Source organism: Pithys albifrons, chromosome 15 (genome assembly GCF_047495875.1).
Source record: "Pithys albifrons albifrons isolate INPA30051 chromosome 15, PitAlb_v1, whole genome shotgun sequence".
Lineage (NCBI taxonomy): Eukaryota > Metazoa > Chordata > Aves > Passeriformes > Thamnophilidae > Pithys > Pithys albifrons.
Window position 1 is genome coordinate 5,777,796 of NC_092472.1, and position 20,354 is coordinate 5,798,149.

Here is a 20,354-nt window from a genome sequence, read left to right on the forward strand (position 1 = left end):
GAGGAGGGTTTTACTTTGAGTTCCAATCTTGTTCTATTTTAACACACCCTCTTCCAGTTATCATCCTGGGCCAGATCCTCTGCTGTTAAAATTAGCATAATGTGATTACCTGCAATAGAACTGCCCTGCAAAGGTTCTGGCCCTGAGATGTGGGAGGGTTTGCCATGGTATTTAGTGAGGATTTATAAAGGGACTGTCTTTGGTGTTTAAACAAAGAACGCGCCTCAGCGAGCAGGTACGTGAGACTCAGAACTGCCGGCCCCTTGGCAGCTCAGATCATTAGAGCTCATTTAGTGTTGGGCCCTCTGTAGATTTGACAAAAAAGGGACTGCAAGCAATTTATATCCTTAAGGACAAAAAAGGAGGTCAAGGAGTTTTCCGAACAATATGTACTGTGAAGTCCCCAAAGAGCCATGAATTACATTTCCCAAGTTAAATGTCATTGAAAAATGACTCGAGCAGGAGAGTGACAAGAAAAGCAGCCTTAATTTAACCTAATTTGGTGATTTCACTCCTCTCCCCCCGAAACCAGAGTGAATGAAGCCTGACAAATATGCCTCTTCATCTCGGGTGCAAATTTGTTAATAGAACAACAGTGTTTATGCTGCAAAAATTGTGCATCACAAATATTGATTTTGGTGCCACTTCTGTTTCAGGTAAATTGTTTGAACAATATGACTATGATGAATAGCAGAAATAAAAAGCTATCGGGAAGACAAAAATGCTGACCCACTTGTTCTAATTCAATATCCTAGTTGGAAAATGGCAAATGAATCAACCTTCACCGTTCCTTTTGGAAGGTCTGATCAAGAGAGGAGATTTCATATATTATATTTAACTGTAGATACAGCATTTGTATCATTCTACCATTAAAAGGGTAAAATTTTAATTAATGTAAAAACTTAAATAAAAGTAGATGATGAATTGGAGAGACACCACTTCATAGTATACTATAGCACTTGAATTAATGTAATATGCACAAAAGAAATGGAATTTTAGAGAAAAAATATGATATTTTTAAATTTATTTGCAAATTCATTCATTGACTTATTTATTGCCCAATGATATATACAAAAGGTTATTTCAACCTTTCTTGTCATGTTATTGGCCCCTTCCAAGTTTACAGTAGATACCTCCTGCCTTTGTAATCCATTTATCTTAAGGAGAAAGCATATCCTTCCAATCACAGTGTTGATTAAATAATGCCTGTCCTTTCATCTCAAATAGCAATTCACCTTCCAAAAAAACTTAGTTGACCGAGTTTTGTAGTGGTCCCAGCTTTGGGTGGTGTTCAACATCTTTGTTGTATAAACTTCTCCTGAGCTGCAAATATGTTTGTTTTATTCATTTCAAACATTCACTTTAGGATAAACTGCATTAAGCACTACAGGAGTCTATTTCTCTTACAGAAATTCTACAATACACACTCAGTGTAAACTGAGAACTCGCAATTTTAAGTAGACAAAAAGGACATTACAGAATTTTCTGGATCTAGTTTAAAATGTAACCCATGAAAAACCATGGAAAAACTCTTGATAATGACTGAATTCTGGATTAGAGCTGTAACAACCAGTACTGTGAAGCTTTAGGAGATGACAGGAATGAACTGAACAAGCCATCGCAGTGCTGGCAGTCCCAATAGTGAGGATCTTTCTCAGGTTTTTTTCCTCCTTTTAGCCCTGTAAGTTCACTCAGACTAATGCAAGATTTTGTCCCAAAGGTGACAACTGTAGTCCAAAGAATAAAAGCCTTAGGGGTTTAGGTCCCCACAGATTTCTTCTCTTTGTTTTCTGATGGCAGAATCAACTCTTTATTATAGGGTAAGATAAAAATCAATACACATGGTGGACAGCTCTGCAACCCATTCAGAACATTCCAGAGAGACTCCTTAGTTCTAAAAGCATGTCATCCTATCACTTTAGTGCTCAAGCTGCTCCTCCTTTTGGAGGACTAATGAACTCTGGAGTGTCATCATAACATAACTTGAACTACTACAGCCCTGAGGATGTGCCAGGCTATGTTGAACTGTCTATTAGCAATTGTCAGGGGAATTAAATTCCCTTTTAAAACCATACTAACATATTTTAAAAAGAAAAGCAGTCCAATTTAGGTTGTGAATTCTAACAGAAAACACTGTGAATACAACCAGTTTTGAGCTTAATCCATGACTGCAGTTTGCAAGGGTTATTTTGGTATATTTGCTCATTTACATACACAAGGAATTGGACACTTTCAACCTGAAAAGGTTTTCTTTATTTAAAAGACAGTCACTGTTCATGTGTACCATCCACCTTTCCTTATCCTGTATGATTGCAGCTAACAGGAGTAATTTGCCCTACATTAAGTCTGTAAGTCACATGGATATCAAAGTCTTTCAAATTTGTTTCATCAGCTGCTGTTTAACAGTGACTGATACGTTTGCTTTGTGTGAAGCTGAAGCTGAACAATTTTGTCTATCACTGCTCCCTTTTCCTCTGCATTTCACTTCTAAAATGTTCAATAAATACAATACATGAGAAAAGATTTTTCTTCACTTTTTGGCAAAGGAATTGTTTGGCTTTACTTGTGGCAGACACTCTTAACACTGCAAAACAGTATATACAGAAGGCTCAGAAATTTTGTCTGAACTTTGATTAATGAGTAAAATTGTAATCGACCACATTTCTCCCCTCTTTGATAATAATCTGCTCCAGCAGTTTTATGCTTAGGATTTTTACCCTGTTCTTTCCTTTCAATAAATAATTCCAAAAGCCAGAGAACAAACTGACAACATAGAAAATAAATATCGTACCTTCCTCACAGTTCTCTCCTTTGTAGCCCACAGAGCAGACACAGTTCCCTTCGATGCAGGAGCCGTGACCTCCACACGAGGGATCAATGCACTGGCTGCTGGGCACATCACACTCTGCACCTTTCCAGCCACTGTAGCACAAGCAGGTGCCTTTGGAGTACTGACCATTGCCACTGCACAGAACTGGGCAGGCAGCTGGAAAAGGGAACGAGAGAAAAACAGCATCCAGGGTCATCCAAGTATTTGTGTCAAAGTGCACTAAAGATCCACTGCCAAACACTTAGACATGTACTCAAATATGTTAATTTACAGGGGAAAAATCCCCCCTAAGATAATGCGTAGTAGCTCAGTTATCATTTCCCAAAGAAATAACTTGAGTACTATCTAATAAACCACACATGTGTTGGGCATTCCAAGAAGACAACTCCTGTTCTTTATAAACTACTGCCAGTGTTTGGGGTAACTGATGGGTGGTGTGGACAGATTTGAGTCTGCCATTACTCTGCTTTCTTCCTCTAGGTAACATTCCATTTTCACAGACAGCAGAACACAAAACATTCAGTCCCCACAACATTTTATTATGTGGCACCTTCCTTCTTTCACAACACTTTCTAATGTAATGGCCCCACACTTTTTTGAGCTCCTTTGACTTTCACTGTAAGAATCTTGAACAAAAGAGTAACAGAAGCTTTCAGCTACTAGAAATGCATCTTGCCACCAATATCCTTGCTGAACCTGGTTTCCCCAAATCCCAGAGTGGCAGCTTTTACCCTGTGTGTACTGGCAAGAAAGCACCATTAACCTTTATCCCTCACCCCTGTATTACTGAGGGAGTAAGACAAATTCTGAGCAAATATTCATTTATGCAAATGAAGTGAAGGCTATGAATAATAAAGGCAGTTGGCAGGTCCTGGGTGCCAGGAATCAGATGTTGTACATATGCAGAGCAATGGAAAGAAACAAGTGGTTTATTAAAACCCAGCTGCATATAAATGTTACACTAAGACCTATTCACACTCCTATATGCTCATGTCTGTAAATGTGGCAATCTGCAAACCTCTGTGCCTGTCCAAGACTGGATGTGGTCACTTCCCAGAGAAATGGAAAAGAGGAATAACAGGAAATGGGAGTAATGAAGTGAAGCTTTGAGAAAAGATAACACTTTTGTGCTCTTCTCTTTGATGCAGTTGGATATAGATGGAAAAGTATTTCCCTGTCTCTTCACCTTTCAAAGTAATTAGAAACTAACTCCTGGTTTTGCAGTGCCAAAAATACACTCAAAAGCTGCTGTTAATCATTAAAAGGTCCTAATGTCTTCTTGGCTTCTATTATCCCTTTAACCTGGATGATCAAGAAGAATCCAAGTAATTGATTTCCTACAAAGAAATGTGTAACAGTCCAGTTATCCAACTTTTCCACTGCTCAGTCCTGCAACCCTTATTGATCTTACCTGTCCCATTGATCTGCTGCAAAAACACATTTCAGGATAGATTTATTTCACAAATTTTCCTATTTGAAATGGGAAAAAAATTGATCAGACAAAAATAAATTCAGATTTCTAACCTGCAATGTTAGCTAAAATTTGGAGTGCTGAGAGTTATTTCAATTAAAACACAGGTTGATGGGCCACATCCATAATCTTTTTTTAGCCTATTGTTTTCTACAGTAAAACAATTAAAAAATCAGTATGCTGAAGTTTGGTTTTTTTTGCTACTGTTCCTATATCTTAGAGCCACATTATCCAATAGGACTTCATTCTACTGCATTCCTGGTGTTCTGTCCTACCATGAGTCTTGTCCTGTTGCTTTCTTACTCCAAAAATGAACACAAATTCGAATAAATATAATTTCCAGCAGCAAATGTGATCTATGTTCACAAGAGCTTTACTGATTTCTGTGAAAACATTTATTCTCAAGTTCTATGGGGTTTGCTTTTTTGCAGCTGGTTTCAGAATTGAGTGTATTGAACCAGCTGGACTGAACCACCATGCAAATATCCATGATGTCCATCCTGCACTCCAGGACAGCCAGTTTGACATCTCTGTGCATGTCCAACACCCTTCCATGATATACCACATGCTGAACTAGCAGCAGCTTGACTGCTATGTGGCTATTCCTCCTGCCTGCAGGTCTTACACCAGGAGCCTGGCTCAGTTCCCCAGTGTCCACAGCCCTGCAGTGCCCAGGGTGCTGCTCCTCCTGCAGGGCATACAGGGGAGCCAGGAAGAAAGGGATAACCTCCTTCACTTCTCAGGTATGAAGACCTGGGGGCACAAACAATTCCTTTGTCCATAACTCTCCATTTCACTGCAATTAAATGATTGTTTGGGCTGACATTGATAGGTTTTCCCAAAAAGGTAGTCACTTCTGTCCTGCTCTCTTTATTTGCCCCAGTGAAGAGGATCTGGTGGCCAGTGATGAGAAGGAAGCCTGTCCTGAAGACCTGCAGCAATCACAAGTGCCAAGTTTCCTGATGCCATCTCACACAATCTGACATGTTGTAGAGACACTGGCCCTTTATTTGGGCCGCATTTTAACACAAAAATCTCTGTTTCTAGAACAAGGCAACGTGGTGGTTAAACCTGCAGTCCCCCTGTTCACGCCCACTACAGAAGGCAGTAATATTGTTGTATGCAAATTCTCCACATGGTTCCAAGCCATTGCACAGATTCAGAGTTATCATTATTGATGGTTGCTCAGTGTGGATTCTCCAGCTGCACTGGGACATGCTTTTGCTTTTTTCCATCCAACTCCTCACTGTGCTTTGATAAAACTGCAGGAAATGTCCCAGGAAAGCTGAATGAATCCATAGGCACTAGACAGTTTCTTTGCACAAACCACATTTGTTCAAGCAGTTACAAAGACAAAAAGTAAGGGTCAATTCACAAGCTGGATACAAGGGAGGAACAGCTTTTTTTGTTGGTTTACAGGTCAACATGTCACTCAACACCTGAAAGGACTTCAGTTCTGCAAACCTCTCTTCTGGAGTGAAAACTCAAATAAAGACAATAACTATTTAAACAGCACAGTTCTTTGTAAGAGGGACTGAGCTGAAACAAATATGTTCCTAAAGTAAATTAAAAAAAACCAAAACAACAAGAAAAAACCCCAAGCAACAAACCAAGCCACTTAAATGTGACCACTGTAGTCAGAGCTACAGGTGTCTAGACCTACAAATCTGTAGCAGGCATCAATTATCTGCTTGCCCTAAGTCTCATTAAGCACTGGGCAATTGCAGTCCAGCTAAAGGAGATGCATATCTGCTATTTGGAACTTGTCTGTAGAAAGGCCATTCTTAGCTCCTACTTTTGACCTGGATTTGCAAGGTTCAACTTCTAGGACACCAGAGACTGGCACAGGAGAAGAAAGATTCCTAGATGGTGCTGGGTCTTGGGCTCCCCACAGTAGTTCTTTAGTGTTCTCTCACTCTGCTGTGGTGCTTCAGGAATTTAAGTAAAGCTGAAAGCCATGTCACAGCTTTTCATTCCTCTCTTCATTCTTCTACCAGGTCAGAGGTCTTGCTGTGGTTCATAAATCTATTCAGTCCTTGTGAGGCTTGTCTATGAGTTGAAGAGCAATCTGCCTCCAGTGGTCTGGCACTGCAGCATGCATGGCCACGATGTCAGTGACACCAGAACTGACTCTGGGCAAAAAAGAGACTGTCATTTAACCTTAGTTGAGATTAAGACACTTGCAACTGAAAGCCACAGTTTAATCTACAAACCTCTGCTGGGGTTATTCTACAAACGATGTGACAGGAATATCACTTTGAGAGTAAGAAAACTGACGGAGATTCAGGGTCAGATTTTGGCATTTCCAAGACTGCCATGTCACTAGGATTGCAGGAGAAACATGTAAGCAAGAATGTAAGCAAGTGGAGGTTGTAAGAAGCTGGCCTGCAATAGATAGTTCTTCATGGATGTTTTTCCTGTGGGCTTAAAGGCTGTTCTGTGTGAGGAAGAGAGAGAATCAAGCTGCTCTTCCATAGAAAACAGAAGCAGGTAGCCAGAAAGAGGCCTGCTATGCTTATTTGCTAGAACATATTCTTACAGGATGAGAATCCAAACCAATCCACTCTAATTTTACATCCAAGCAGCTTCAATTAATGTGGAAACTACTCAGTAATTGTCTGGAGTTCTTGTTATTTAGGACTGTTTAAGTTTTCCTATGTGAAGTGGATGGTCCTTGTTCCAGGGCAGAACTGACTGCTCAAAGTCTGTTGAAGGAATGTGAAGGAAGGTGCTTTATGTAATGGAACAACCAAGTTCTATCTTATTTCCGTGGACAGAAAGGTTGCATTTCTCACACCAGCACTGTCAAAAAGTGGACAGAGGTCTTCAGGAGCAGTTATGCCATCAGTCAAGCAAGTTAGACACAAGGGTACGTACCCTGAGTGAAGTTTGAATATGCACATCAAGTATTAACCCTAAATGTGGTTTTAGTGATGTCATTCTGCCCTTTACTGGTATTTGAACAAAACCAGCCTGTTCTTCACATGGGTCTCTGCAGAGGAATGGATACTACAGACCTTTCAGTCCTGTAGGCTCCACACATTTAAGAACATCAGTTGAGCAGGAAAGACAAGCCAAACATCCCTCCAAAAGTTCTCTCTCTGAAGATTATCTTTGGAGAGTTACTTTGGAGAAATGTTAACATTCCCTGAGGCATGAGGCAAGGTGATTTGGTAACAGCCTGTGACACCTGGCTGAGGAGAGGAGGTGGCAAGGGGTCACACCCAAATGGTCTGGCATCACAAGCCACTGTTCTGTCCAGTGACAGAGCCCACAGGTTTCCCAGCTGCAGGCTGGGCACACACTCCTTTCACCCACCCTTACAGTGTTCACACACACATACTCACCAGAGGTGTTCTTCTAGAGCATGGCAAGAAACCAGCAAAGGATATCTGAGCAGTCAAACTCTTGGAGGCTGTTGCAGAACTCGGGTTAGTTACACAGCTGCTTGATTGAGAGGCCTTCCCCTGCTACTTGGAGTTCCAAACAGGATGTGAAGGCAGAGTTCTGGCTTGGTTTCTCTTGCTGTAGAGCAAACATTACCCTGGTGCAGAGAGTCCTGTACCACTGGGATCTAAGCTGTCAGTTCTCTACTGCAGGCTTTTTTCAGTTCCTCCTTATAAAACAGACAAATTGGTATTCTTCTCTTCAAAATTATTTGAGTCTCTGGGCACAAAGATATGCAGACTTGGAAGGTTTTTGAACTTGCATCTACAATGTTTCCCTGTCCTGGACCAGGCCACAAGCAATGCCCTTCTATTGCTCTTATTTTGCAAGCAGCTCAGTTTTACATAGAAATGTAAATTTTTGAACATGGCAGGAGAAGATCAGCTTCCTTTGTGTCATCTACAGGCTTAGGAGTCCCCCCATGTCAAATTTTTTTAATGTATATACCACAGGATATTGTGGTGAGATGCCCATGGCAGGCTGGTGAGGGGAGTGATGGGTCTGGATGGACAAAACTGCACCACGGGCTCATGTCTGAGTGAGGTTGTCTCCATAATGCTTGCAAACCCTAATCCTGCATATAAACATTTCTTCTCATCACAAGCTGGTGTGGAAAAAAGATGAGCTTTACTGCCTGTTCACAATGCAAACAGTATGGAAAATCAGGGCTGAGTGTTCAAGTGTGAATTTGACTGAACTAAGAGAGGACTTGGACACCACCTGAAGTGCCCTCACCCCAAGTACTGCTGGCTGTTTCATCCACCAGTTTTAGCAAGATTATCTGAAAAGCTAAAGCTCCTGGAAGAACATCCCATGATTGATCACAAAATTAGACAAATTCATGGAATGAAGCATCATCTAAAATTGTACAAAGTCCCAGCTCTAGAACCGAAAGAATTTCCTGAAGAAGCAACAAAGGCAAGTACAATTTTTACCCTTCCTCAACTCTGCTGCATGCCACCATACAGCTGAAATCTGGGGTGAAGTGCAATTTTGGTCTGAGCCATTATGGCTTTACTTCATTAATGTAACCTCTACACAAACAAACATATTCAGGGGAAAAAAAAAGAGACACTACTTGTTCTCCTATGTAAGATATATTCAGCCTTTGTAGAACTGTAGAGAATTCTGTCAGACCTAAGAGATATAAAGATTATTTTTGTCTGTAGGTCCTCCTGTTTAGGAGGAGCGAGTGAACTTCAGTCACAAAAAAACCCACTGAAGTGACTGGTCAGTTTTGATGTGCTCTTCGGACAGAGTTGCACAAATTCCTAGTTACATGAAGAAGTGAAATGCACACTCACATAATAAAAATACAGTTGCTCTTTGTTTCAATGACCACCAGGAATTGTACTGAAGACAGATAAAAGGTCAAAGTTCTTACCAATGAATGATACCAGTGACCCTTCTGGGTGCAGCTCCTTTAGGGGATGATTAATTCCCTCTCTAACAGCTCTCACTTGGACTTCCTTCCAGCAGAGATTAAGCTGCTACTGCTGAGAGATTATTCAAGGGTTTGCCAGTATAGAAAGAAGATGGATTATTGTTTTTGACAGTCTAATCTGAAACCTCTAAATGCACTCCAGGTCAGCTCCAGACTGGAGTAGAAAGAGAGGAAAGATCTAAAACAAGTGTTGTCTACAGCTGCCTGTTCCAAACACTTAATAAATATGAGTAGGGTCACATTGTATTGGTGTTTGTCTCTTTTTGTCTTTATGTTGGTGATGCTTATGTGGCATTTAGACTGCAAATACTGATTTCTCTTCAATGGACAAATTAGATTAATAACCAAGTAGGTAAAGACGTGTTTTGCTGGAGCTGAATCCTACTACAATTGTCTACCTAAGCCATGGATAATTTTAGTGTCACTCCAAAAGCTACAACCAAGTTCCCATTTTCCTAAGATGAAGTCATACCTATTTATTATGAACAATCCTAATCTAAATGACTTAAAATCCACAAAACCACTACACCCAAAGGAATTACAAACATTTGCATTTTAGAAAATCAGCCCAGTTATTAAAAAAGTTAATTGCTGTCAAGCTGATTCAGAATGTTGGCTCTAGACTTTACATTATTATAAACAAAATAGTACTGAGACATCCCTTATTTTATTACACATCATTTATTACACCAAGTATTTGCCCTTAATTGTCACATGGCTTGTTACACCAAGTATTTGCCCATAAGATATTTCTAAAAATTAGGAGACATATGAATCTACTTATTTGCAGTCTGAAAATGTAATTATTTCATTTGATAACACTTTGCTTCATATTTTCTGTTTAAACCTATTTTAATCAGTTGGCTGCACATTTCACTACTTCTCTGCATGCCTATAAGTTTACTGGAGTTCATTTACGGTTATGAAAAGCTGAAATAACTTCCAAGACCACTCCATGGTTTAGACTGTTTGTTTTTTTACCAGTTTATGTAGTTTTTATGCTACTTTACTGGTGAGAAGATGCCCCACTCATAGCAAAGTTAGACCCAAGAAAATTATTCTGCAATGGGAGACTGAATGAATCCAAGACTTTCCTCTTTGTGCCTCACAAACATGTTATTTGCATGGTCAGGAAGAACAGTGTTTGAATTCAGAGATCATTAACTTCTGTCAGGCTGAAACGTTCTGAGGAACAGTGACAATTAGGAAGATCCACAAAAAAAAAAAAAAAATTCTTCACAGAGAGAGTAATTGGGCATTGGAATGGCCTGCCCAGAGAGGTGGTGGATTCACCATCCCTGAGATTGATCATTTAAACGGAGACTGGCCGTGGCACTGAGTGCCATGATCTGGTAAAGGGACTGGAGTTGGAGCAGGGGTTGGAATTGATGATCTCAGAGGTCTTTTCCAGACCAATCCATTCTATGATTCTGATTCTTCAGGCTGCTCTAAGGCCTTGTGCTCTTCCAACCAGAACTCATCTTGTAGATGTTCACCCAGAAGAAGAACAAGTAACAACTATCAAAACCTGTCACTGCCATTAGATAGTTATTTCATGAAACTTTGCTTTACAGAACACACAACTAATTTTTATGATTTAACAGCAGTGCCACCCTACCCTGGCAGGCATCAGGTCAGCACTGAGGGGATGCACAGCCCTTCCCAGCCATGCCCTGCTGTCCCTACCTCAGGTGCCCAAGCCCAGTCTTACCAAGTCCCTTGCCCACCTCTGCCAGGCTGCACATTAGTAAGCAAGGAAGAGACTCCAGAAGAATTTCCAGAAGGACAAAAAACCCATCAGGTGTGTCAAATCTCTGACATTCAGAAACCATTTGAGGGAAGCAGCACACGCTGACTTAAGCACTAAAGTATGGATGCTTTAATTAATCCGGGGTGAATTTAATTGCTTTAGTTAAGTGGAAATCGGGTTAAAAATGATGCAGAGCATGCTGGGGTGTGTTAAAAACATGACATATGAGTTGGATGAATCGATAAATTAAAAGCGCACAGATGTTTTAATTAAACCCAGGAAACTTAACGAAGACCACTAGAGACTTTTAAGCCTATGATTAATTCAATTCATTTAAAATACCTGTAGAGATATGGGGATGGCTCCATTTGGGGAGTTATAGAAGTTCTCAATCGATAAGTACTTAAGCTGTTCTACAAAAAAAATGGCAGGATTTTTATAGAAGTGACTGAACAGCATTTATTGCATAATGAATATTTACATTCTTCTGAACTCTCAGCAAACCTTTGCTTTGGCAAAAATTTATCAAAAAGGTCATATTTTTTCTCACTGCCTTCAGTGTGAGCCCATCTGTCAAACAGACAACATTTACTGTTCCATTCTCTACTATTGTACAAAGTCCCTATTTCCATTAGATAATTGCTTTGCTTAACAACTGTTACAAAAATCCATGCAAGAAATACAAACATGTCTTCCCACACTATCTAGCACCAATTTCCAGAACCACAGCCAATTTTTAAAATCTCTTTGAGGCTGGTCACTTGGTACAAGAATATTTTGCTTGATGAATTGACCCTTACAGTATTTTCAATAACAATGCAGTCTGTAGGAATAGGGGAAATAAAAATTAAGAAAATGGCAGCTACATTGGAATTATTTTAATGGTGTATTGAAAGGACTGAAGTCCCATTACTGCTGTCGTGCAGATGAGCTGAGACAATCTCACTAAACACCAACAAAGATCTTAGTTCTCTAAAGACACTGGAGCACAGCAGGGGGAGAAAAAAACACCCCTGTGCTGTCTCACTGGAAGCCACAGTAGAACATAAAAAAGATTTTTAAATGGCATAAAACAAACTAAAAATGGGAGACAGAGAGAAAAGATGACATTTGAATGCACTAGACACAGATAACGCTGTGCTGGGAGTCCAATGTCTGGAGGACTTTCTCTTGTCAGTACATTCTGCATTCAACACTCTCAGCCTGTTGGTCTCCCCCTCCCCTGTTCCAGCAGCTGTGCAGCTCTCACTGCCCGTGCTAAAGGACAGCCTGCAGTTCTCTGTGCAGTACACTAAGATGATTTGCAAAGGGTGGACTGTTTTGCAGCCAGTCCAGGTCGAGTTCTGCCCATCTCCTATATCATTAAAGAGCAGCACAGTTCAATGTCTTTGTCATATGCATCAGTGTGTTCAAGGAAATGGAAGTTCCTCTGCCCTGGTTCTGGTTTACCACAGAAGAATGTGACTGATCAGTTTGTCACATATTTTATGTCTGAAAAGAAAGGAAAAAACAAACAAACACCCTTTTTCTGTGGGAACTGGTAACACAGAATCAGGGCTGTGAAACTCCTGCTTTAGATAAAAGCAGTGAAGACCATGCAGAGAAACAAGTTTTACTTTCTACCAACAGATGGAAAGAAACAGATGTTGAAATCAGCTACTGTCAGAGACAAGCATGTAGATCTTCATTTGCATCTTGATAACTTCATCACTAGAAAAACTGAGGAGGAAGGGAAAACCAAACTATTTCAGAGGTTTCAGTTGCTACCTCAGTGCAAAGATCCACTGAGAAATCACAGAGGATGCTTCAAGCTCACACAAAGCAGTGGTAAAGACAAACATCAAATACCAGAATCATCCTTCCAAACTTGTGTGTTATGATTCATAACAGAAGCACTAACAGCATGAAGCCACTTGTGCTTGTAGAATAAAGAACAAAAAAGTGAGATATTTCTTCAGATATTTTTGGTAAAATTTTACACCTTTCCTAGAGAATGTTGTAAAAACTATTGCTTTTTGTAAATGGCTTAGCCCTGGCTAAGCAGCAGTGCAGTGGATTCAGGATTACACCCACAGGCTGCAGATTAGGGTATTTAAAACCCCAAGCTGGCTTGGTCTTATTTTAGTTACCACTATTTGCCTTATTAAATTTACCAGAAAATATTTAAATCATAACATGTTTAACTTCACAGTTCCACATTAGCTTCAGATATTTAAACATTTTACTACATTTGAGTCAGAGATTTTTTTGTTTGTTTGAGAAAGTGAAGGAGGATGACGGTGAACTGAATTCAATCTCACCTGAATAGAGGCTAAAGATAGAAAAGTATCTAAATTACAGGTTGAAATCCAGATGCAATGTAGGTATGAAAAGAATTCATGCATGCTGAAATACAAAGCTTGGTTCTGTTATTCAGGGATGGCAATGTCTAAGGATCTTTTCAACCAGCTGCATTTCTCTAACGTGGTTTCCAATACCACTTAATCATAGTTGCTTCAGTGACATTTAACATGAACACAAGGACTCCAAGACATCCCAACACAACGGCAAAGACAAAATCTTAGAACTTAATGAAATAAACAAACACCAGGACAAGTCCAGGGAGACAAAGCAACCTAAAAACAAAATGCAGATTGCAACACAATTAAATAAGCTAACCAATTAAACACAGAAACAAATTACAAAGCACACAGCACGCTGAGCACAACTCAGCTCAGCAGAGTGCAGTTAGAGCAGAGAGATTCTTGGCCACCAGTGGAAGTATAAAGGGAAAAAGATTTGTGGCTTGCCAGACTTAAACTGCACAATGGTTTGTGTCCTGCATGTATTTGTATGCATGTCCAGTTCCTTGCTGCACTGGGAACCTTTTGAAATATTTATTTATTAAACCCCCACTGAAACAGAAAATATTTGTGCAAACACATGTGTTTGTATTGCACATGCACAAGAAGGGTAGAAGGATAAAGAAAGTGAAGTAACTGATAGTGCAGCAGCCTTCAAAAGCAGCTGTGAGGGATCAAATCAAGGTACTCAGTTTTTAATAAGCATGAAAATATTATATAATGCTGTTGAAGAAAAATCCATTAATAAAATTTTACTGTGTTTCCATCTTGGACATAAGCAAAGCAAACTTTCTTATCATACTAAGCCAGTAAAATTTGGTTCCAGTTCAGCTCCTGTACTGCCCCTGGCTCTGTCTTTGGTCTCTAAATTCCTGCAGGTTGGGTAGTGAATGATCAGATAAAGATGTCTGAGTGTTCACTGAAATCAGAGATTTATAATTCCTTACATGTCCCCTTTTTACCTATCACATTTTGCCCATCAGTGCCTTCCCTCAGTTATTTTCTTCTTGTTTCATTACTGAATTCCTCAGCAATCCCCATTTTTTTTCCCTACTCCTTTTGTCTTTGACATTTTCTCCTACAGAATAAGTCTGCCTTAGCTGCACCACCACACTACAAACTCTTTGGGACATAATTCCAAGTTCATAGTTGCAACTTAATTTAGAAACATGAAAGGGCAGTGCAATCCACATGCACAAATTTGGCTTTATGTTTATTGGCATTTTAATACAGAAAACAAATGCTAATTCAGTTGTTACACTAGATGCAAGTATCAGGTATATTTAACAACATTAAGTAAATAGAGTTTGAAAATTTAAAGCATTTTTGCTGCCTTGTAGAGGCACAATTATAACAAAAAGAAGGAAGGATGTGCCTCTAAACAACAGGAGCATTCCCACTTGAGATGACTCAGGACAAGCTCTTTTGTAGATAAATTCTTTACAATCCTAAATTCAAAGCTGGAATCAACAGAAGCCATAAAAACTTCAAGAACAATGAGAAGTTAATATTTTGCATGTTGAAAACTATAGTTTTAAAGGTTGTTTTCCCAAATATTCCCAATGCTAAAAGTAGCTCCTGGGTCCTATTTCAACTTTGCAAATATTCTCTTACAAAGAAGGCAAAGGGTCTGAAGCACCAACTGTAGCCCAGTGCAGGCTGGGGAGTAATCTGAGTACTTTTCTGTCACCATCCTGTTCCTAACAGCACACCTGCTAATCTACAATGTACTACAGAGACAGGAACATACTTCTAAACAGCAATGAAATGGTAGGATGCTAAATTACCTGTCTTGTAACAGAAATTTAACAAGGTATCTGTTGTAGAATTCTGGAGTCCAGACTCTGCAGTCCCCTGTTCTTACTTCTAATCTCCAACAGAATCCAGGAGGATTGATGAGGAAAGCTGCAGCCCAGACAGGATGGCTCCTGCATTCCCCTCCTTGGCACTGCTGATCGTGTGCCTTGAGCCCCTTTTGGAGCCATGACTACTAAAAATCTGAAAGAATTCAGCCTGTGACCCCATCAGTTCTTGGCTCCTGTTTAAATTGCCAATTAGAAAGAGTGGGAGTGATGGATTTTGTGTTTGCTCTACTTGTCTACCTGACACTGGATCAAACCTACTATCTCATTTCATGCAGGTTAAGTAGCAGCTGACAGACAGCAATGGCTGTCAGTCATTGTCAAAATAGCTTACATGGCCATTTATTTATTCTGTAATTATTTTAGGCAGAGTTAATGGCACAAACCCCTTTTTAGTGTACTGCAGTTCTGTAAGACTAAGAAAAACGAGGGCAATCACTGTCCTGTACATAAAACTCACTGAAAGGCAACTGAGGACATGATCAGTTTGCCAGAAATGAAAAAAAGTGTACTAATAAAATATGAGATTGGGAAAACAAGAAGAAAGTTTATAACAAAGGCATTTTAAGGTACTGAGTCAGAGAGGTGGGAACTGCTGGAGAGGAATGTTGCCAAAGACAGCCTTGCCTGTTCAAGTATCAAAATGATGCTTCCACCTACTGTGAGAGAAGCTTTGAGTGACAAGCCAGGGCTGTGCTGCTGCTGCAGCACGCACAGAAGTTGGCACACAGACACACATAAACACACAAAACCCAAAAACAAACCCACCCAGAAACAGATACAAAGAGAGAAGCTGAACATGCTGAATTTTGTCAACTGCAAGAAAGGATGTGAGATATGTGTGGGTGACAAGTCAGGAATGCAGCATTTCCAAAGAAAAGCATACTTTCTTTTTCTCCCCCAAGAGTATGATGTAAGTGATGAGACATGCTATAATTATGAACTTGGAAAATGCTTACCAATAAAGTTATTTCTTCTTTAATTTATTTTTGCTCTTTAAGCCACTTCTTCTCAGCCCTACCCTGCATTCTTGCTCTATCACAGTGGACAATACTATCCTTCTACCTACTATTAAGGTTCATCATCTGGATGTTATTTTTGACACATTTTCTCCTCTCACATTCAGGCTTTGACAAAGTCTCACAGATCTTTTTCTGCATTGTATCTCTTGGTCAGAATTCTGCCCTGGTTTTTAGCAAATAAAATCTACATTAAATGTAATAAACACCTTTTTCTCCATGTTGACAAATTCAGTCTTCATCAGTCACATTTAAATGCAACAGTGCTGCAAAAATCATGCTGTTAATTTGTTAATCTAACCTTCAGCTCTTCAGCGTGGCTCTTCTTTCCCAATCCTGTTTCAAGTCTTTCCCTCCTGTTGAATGGAACAGCAGCTTCATGCTCTAACTCCACTAACAGATGCCCTTCACACCACACTACTCACTGCTCAAATTCTGACTTCAAGCTTTCCATAAACTTAGGATGCTTTTGAGAGTCAAATTTTAAAACCTTGAGGTGTTTCCTATGCTCAGTCTCCCCTTTGAAGGCCCCATTTGGCCTCCATTAGCCACAAGATGTTATCTATTTGCCCCATTATCCCTCTTAAAACTGTATTTTCCCGGAGTGTTCCCCCACACAGAACAATCACACTGCTGGTGTGTTTTTACAATAGCACATAACTGCTTTTCCTTACATCTTCACATTCATTCCTTTTCAACTTGTATCGACCTGGTTCCTTCCTGGAGTCAGGCACTGCTTTTATTTCTTTTTTTGCAAGTAAAGTACTAACCACAACAGATCAGCTTTAACAAACACTATTGCTCATTATAACCTCTTCAGAATGCCCCAAACCCAGCACATTTTTCCCAGACTATTGTTCCTCTCCAGCCCTTTGCTCTGGAAGCCCCTCTGGTGTGGGTGTCAGCACGTTTGATCTGAACAGCTTCACTTGTCTGATCCATAAGCTGTTATTGCAGAGAGTCACTTGAATAGCACAAGACACACATTTTTTCTGACTGCCAAGGAAGACCCAAAGTGCTGCCACCCCTCAGGTTTCATCCCTTCTATGCAGGACAGGCAAAGGAAAGAGGCTCTTCAGTATTCAACTTTCCCCTCAAAGTCCAGGGAGTCTCTGTCTGCTTGAGCCATTTTTAGTTCCTACAATTCCAAGCCAGGTTTTGAAGACAAATACACTTTTCCTTACTGACACAGAGAGGAAATACAAACTCCTGTACGTTACCAGCATATGCCAGACACCATTAACTCGTGTGGGCCACGAAGTACTGAACTATTCAGCAGGATGCACCCCAAAATTTGCTCCATTGCAATCACTCCCAGAACATCTTATGCCACTGGGAACGTTCTAGACGTGGCACAAAGAGAACAGTTTCAAGCAGTGTATCCAATGGATGAAAAAACATTATGCACCATTGTCCAAACAATAAGCCTCCAAAAAACCTCAGAGTAAGAAGAGTCTCAAACAACTGAAAGCAGAACAACAACTGAAAAAAAGCATGAGTTGCTACTTCTAGCAATTATACCTTACTTACCTAGTAATTGACAGCTCTTTACATTTTTACACAGAAATTAATAGCACACACACAACAAAGAAAATGGCAGTGGCAGGAAATCTTATTGTGTTGCAAACAGCAATCCATTAATTTAAAGAGACACTACACTTTACAGCTTAGTAACTATTTCAAACTAAATAGATGTTGCAAAAGAAATAAAAAGAAATTTAAAAAAACCTACCCTTCTTTTTATACTTATTAAAGTGGCGCCGTCCTTTGCCAGTAAGCCAAAAACAAACAGAATGAAAATAAAATAATGAAAAACCCACACAAGGAGAACAGCAAAAGAAACCGCGAATAACATGAATCTGATTAATTAGAGTTCTTAAAATCAGATTAAAAAGTCAACTGATCAAACATCGTACAAATTTTTGGTTAAAAAAATCCTAAAGCCCTCAATCCATTTAGATTAAAATATTAAACATGTTTCTTATTACATTGCATAGTCAACTAAAAGTCTCTGCTAAATGGCAACTTCATGGCAGTTGACAGAAGCTACTCGAGTTCTTTTTTCCTGATCAGACACCATGTCCTGGCAGGCTGTGCTCATCATGCCAAAGTACAAATCCCATGTGATGGTACATTGTTCACCTTTTCAGAGTAGCTAAAGATGTTTGTGATGGAAAGCCTAGTATTTTAAAATGCAAAATTAAAGGAGGCTCTGTGCATAGTTGGAAAACAGTATGTGAAGTGTCTTTGGAAGTAGTTTTGGTAAAGGAGTGGGAGAGTTGCACACCCTTCAAATATGAGATGAAATGAAATCATAACCAACTCTGAGTCACTTCTAGGAACTCAATGTATCACTGAACTCTACAAATGGTGAATGCAAGAGGCCTGCTTGCAGATTTACCACAAAACTTGAAACCGTGAAAAACCAAAAGTATGATCAGACATCAACAGCAGGAAGAGAAGGACATCTTGAGATACTTCAGTGGTTATGTCATAGAGGTTACAGGAAAACAGAGATGAATATAGAAAGGTGGCCACACCAAAATAAGATAATCAAGCTGCATGTTTGATTCTTTAATTGATCCTTGGCCATTACATCACTTTTCAACCATAACTCCAACAAATAACTGTTAACAGGAGAGTACTCACAGTGCGGTTCAATTCAGGGCAAATCTTCCACTGGCTTTAACTGTAGACACTTTCTTTATCAGGACACATCTCCACACACTGAATTATCTTTTGATTATCAGATTTTCTTTCTCTTTGTGTGCCATATCTTATCCACATGAGATCAGAATGTATGATTACCTTTTCTGTGTATTAGATGAAATTCTTTAACCTTAACTAGGTTAAACTCCAAATGATTTCAATAGGAATTTTCCCTAAGCAAGGATGGAGTAACTTTGTTGATATTGGATACCTGAGAACAAGATATTTCCACAGATGACAGTGAGAAATAACACTCCCTCCACAGTACTTGGTAGGAGTGTTTGAGAGGGTGAAGTTTGTTCCACTTAAATCAGGGTATGAAAGTGTATTACAGACTGTGGGTTGGGCCAAAAGTTCATCTCTTTCCAGTAGTTTTCATGGGATTTTCTTGGAACTAATGGATCTTCAGTCATATCTGTGCTGTCTCTCACAGCTTTCCTTTTCATCTTTTAGAACAACACGGATGGAGCAGCACCTGCACACTGCCTGCAATGACTTGCCCTCACACTGCCTGCACATGGTTTGCAATGACTCCTCCAATGATTCATTGTCTCTGGAGGCCTCAAGATGAGCCCTGTTACAGGGGATTGACTCTCTAAGGGATCATGATTCCTATCTATTTGGCTTTCACCCAAAGTGAAGCTCTCAGACTGCTGTGCTACTGCATGGACCAAGTTCTAAAAGATCTGAGGAGCTTCTTCACATTTTCTCCATATTTCTCTGTTTGAGTCTTGCCTCAAATTGTTTTACAGTGGAGAAATGGGACATTGAAAGATGTGTTGCTAGGGAAATAATAATAACAAAACCAAATCAGATGGAAAGAAAATCATTATACTTCCATACTTGTGACAGCTTAAATATAAATTGTATTATTGTAAATGTGAAATAAACATGTGTCCATACATGTAACATGATGGGACAGATGCAATTCTCTATCTCATTTTACCATGTACACAATCCCAATTTTGATTTCTGTCTTCTGAAACTGCTCTCACGTATAATCAGCAGTCAGGCAAGCAGAAAAATATGTGGCCAAGAGAGGGGGCATGACAGTGCCTGAGCAAGGGGTGAGGCCACAGAGCCCTTGCCCCCAGCTCAGCCCCAGCGCTGGGCAGGGCTCACAGGGGGACGCTGTGCAGTTCTGTGCCTGCACAGGAACACCAGGGCTGTCAGCACACCCCTGGTGCCACTTCAGGTAGCTTTCCAAGCTTCTTTGTTCTTTAGAAATACCATGATGTCTGACAAGAAAACAGTAGAATAGTTGAAAGAAGCTTCCAAGAAACCATTTCTGCTTTTGAGGGGAAAGACACAAGACAGAAAGGACAAAGCGGGAAGCAGAGGGAATGCACTGAGGGGCAGGGGAAGCCTGACAGATACAGCTTGACAAGCACCCCAGAAAAAAGCTATTTTATCTGTCACAGCCTGAACAAAGTATTTTCCAGCATTAACACAGCACAGGGTGTTACACAGAGGTTGAGTA

General features: G+C 39.9%; 1 protein-coding gene across 11 annotated transcripts in view; it reads right to left on the reverse strand.

The window, feature by feature from the left end:
* The window catches only part of TENM2 (teneurin transmembrane protein 2), a 585,930-nt gene that overhangs the window by 86,619 nt on the left and 478,957 nt on the right, over positions 1–20,354 (reverse strand). For all 11 annotated transcript variants that reach the window (XM_071570619.1, XM_071570615.1, XM_071570614.1 and 8 more), the window contains one exon: positions 2,792–2,986. In XM_071570619.1, coding sequence (XP_071426720.1) covers positions 2,792–2,986 — 195 coding nt within the window. The remainder of the gene's footprint in view (positions 1–2,791; positions 2,987–20,354) is intronic.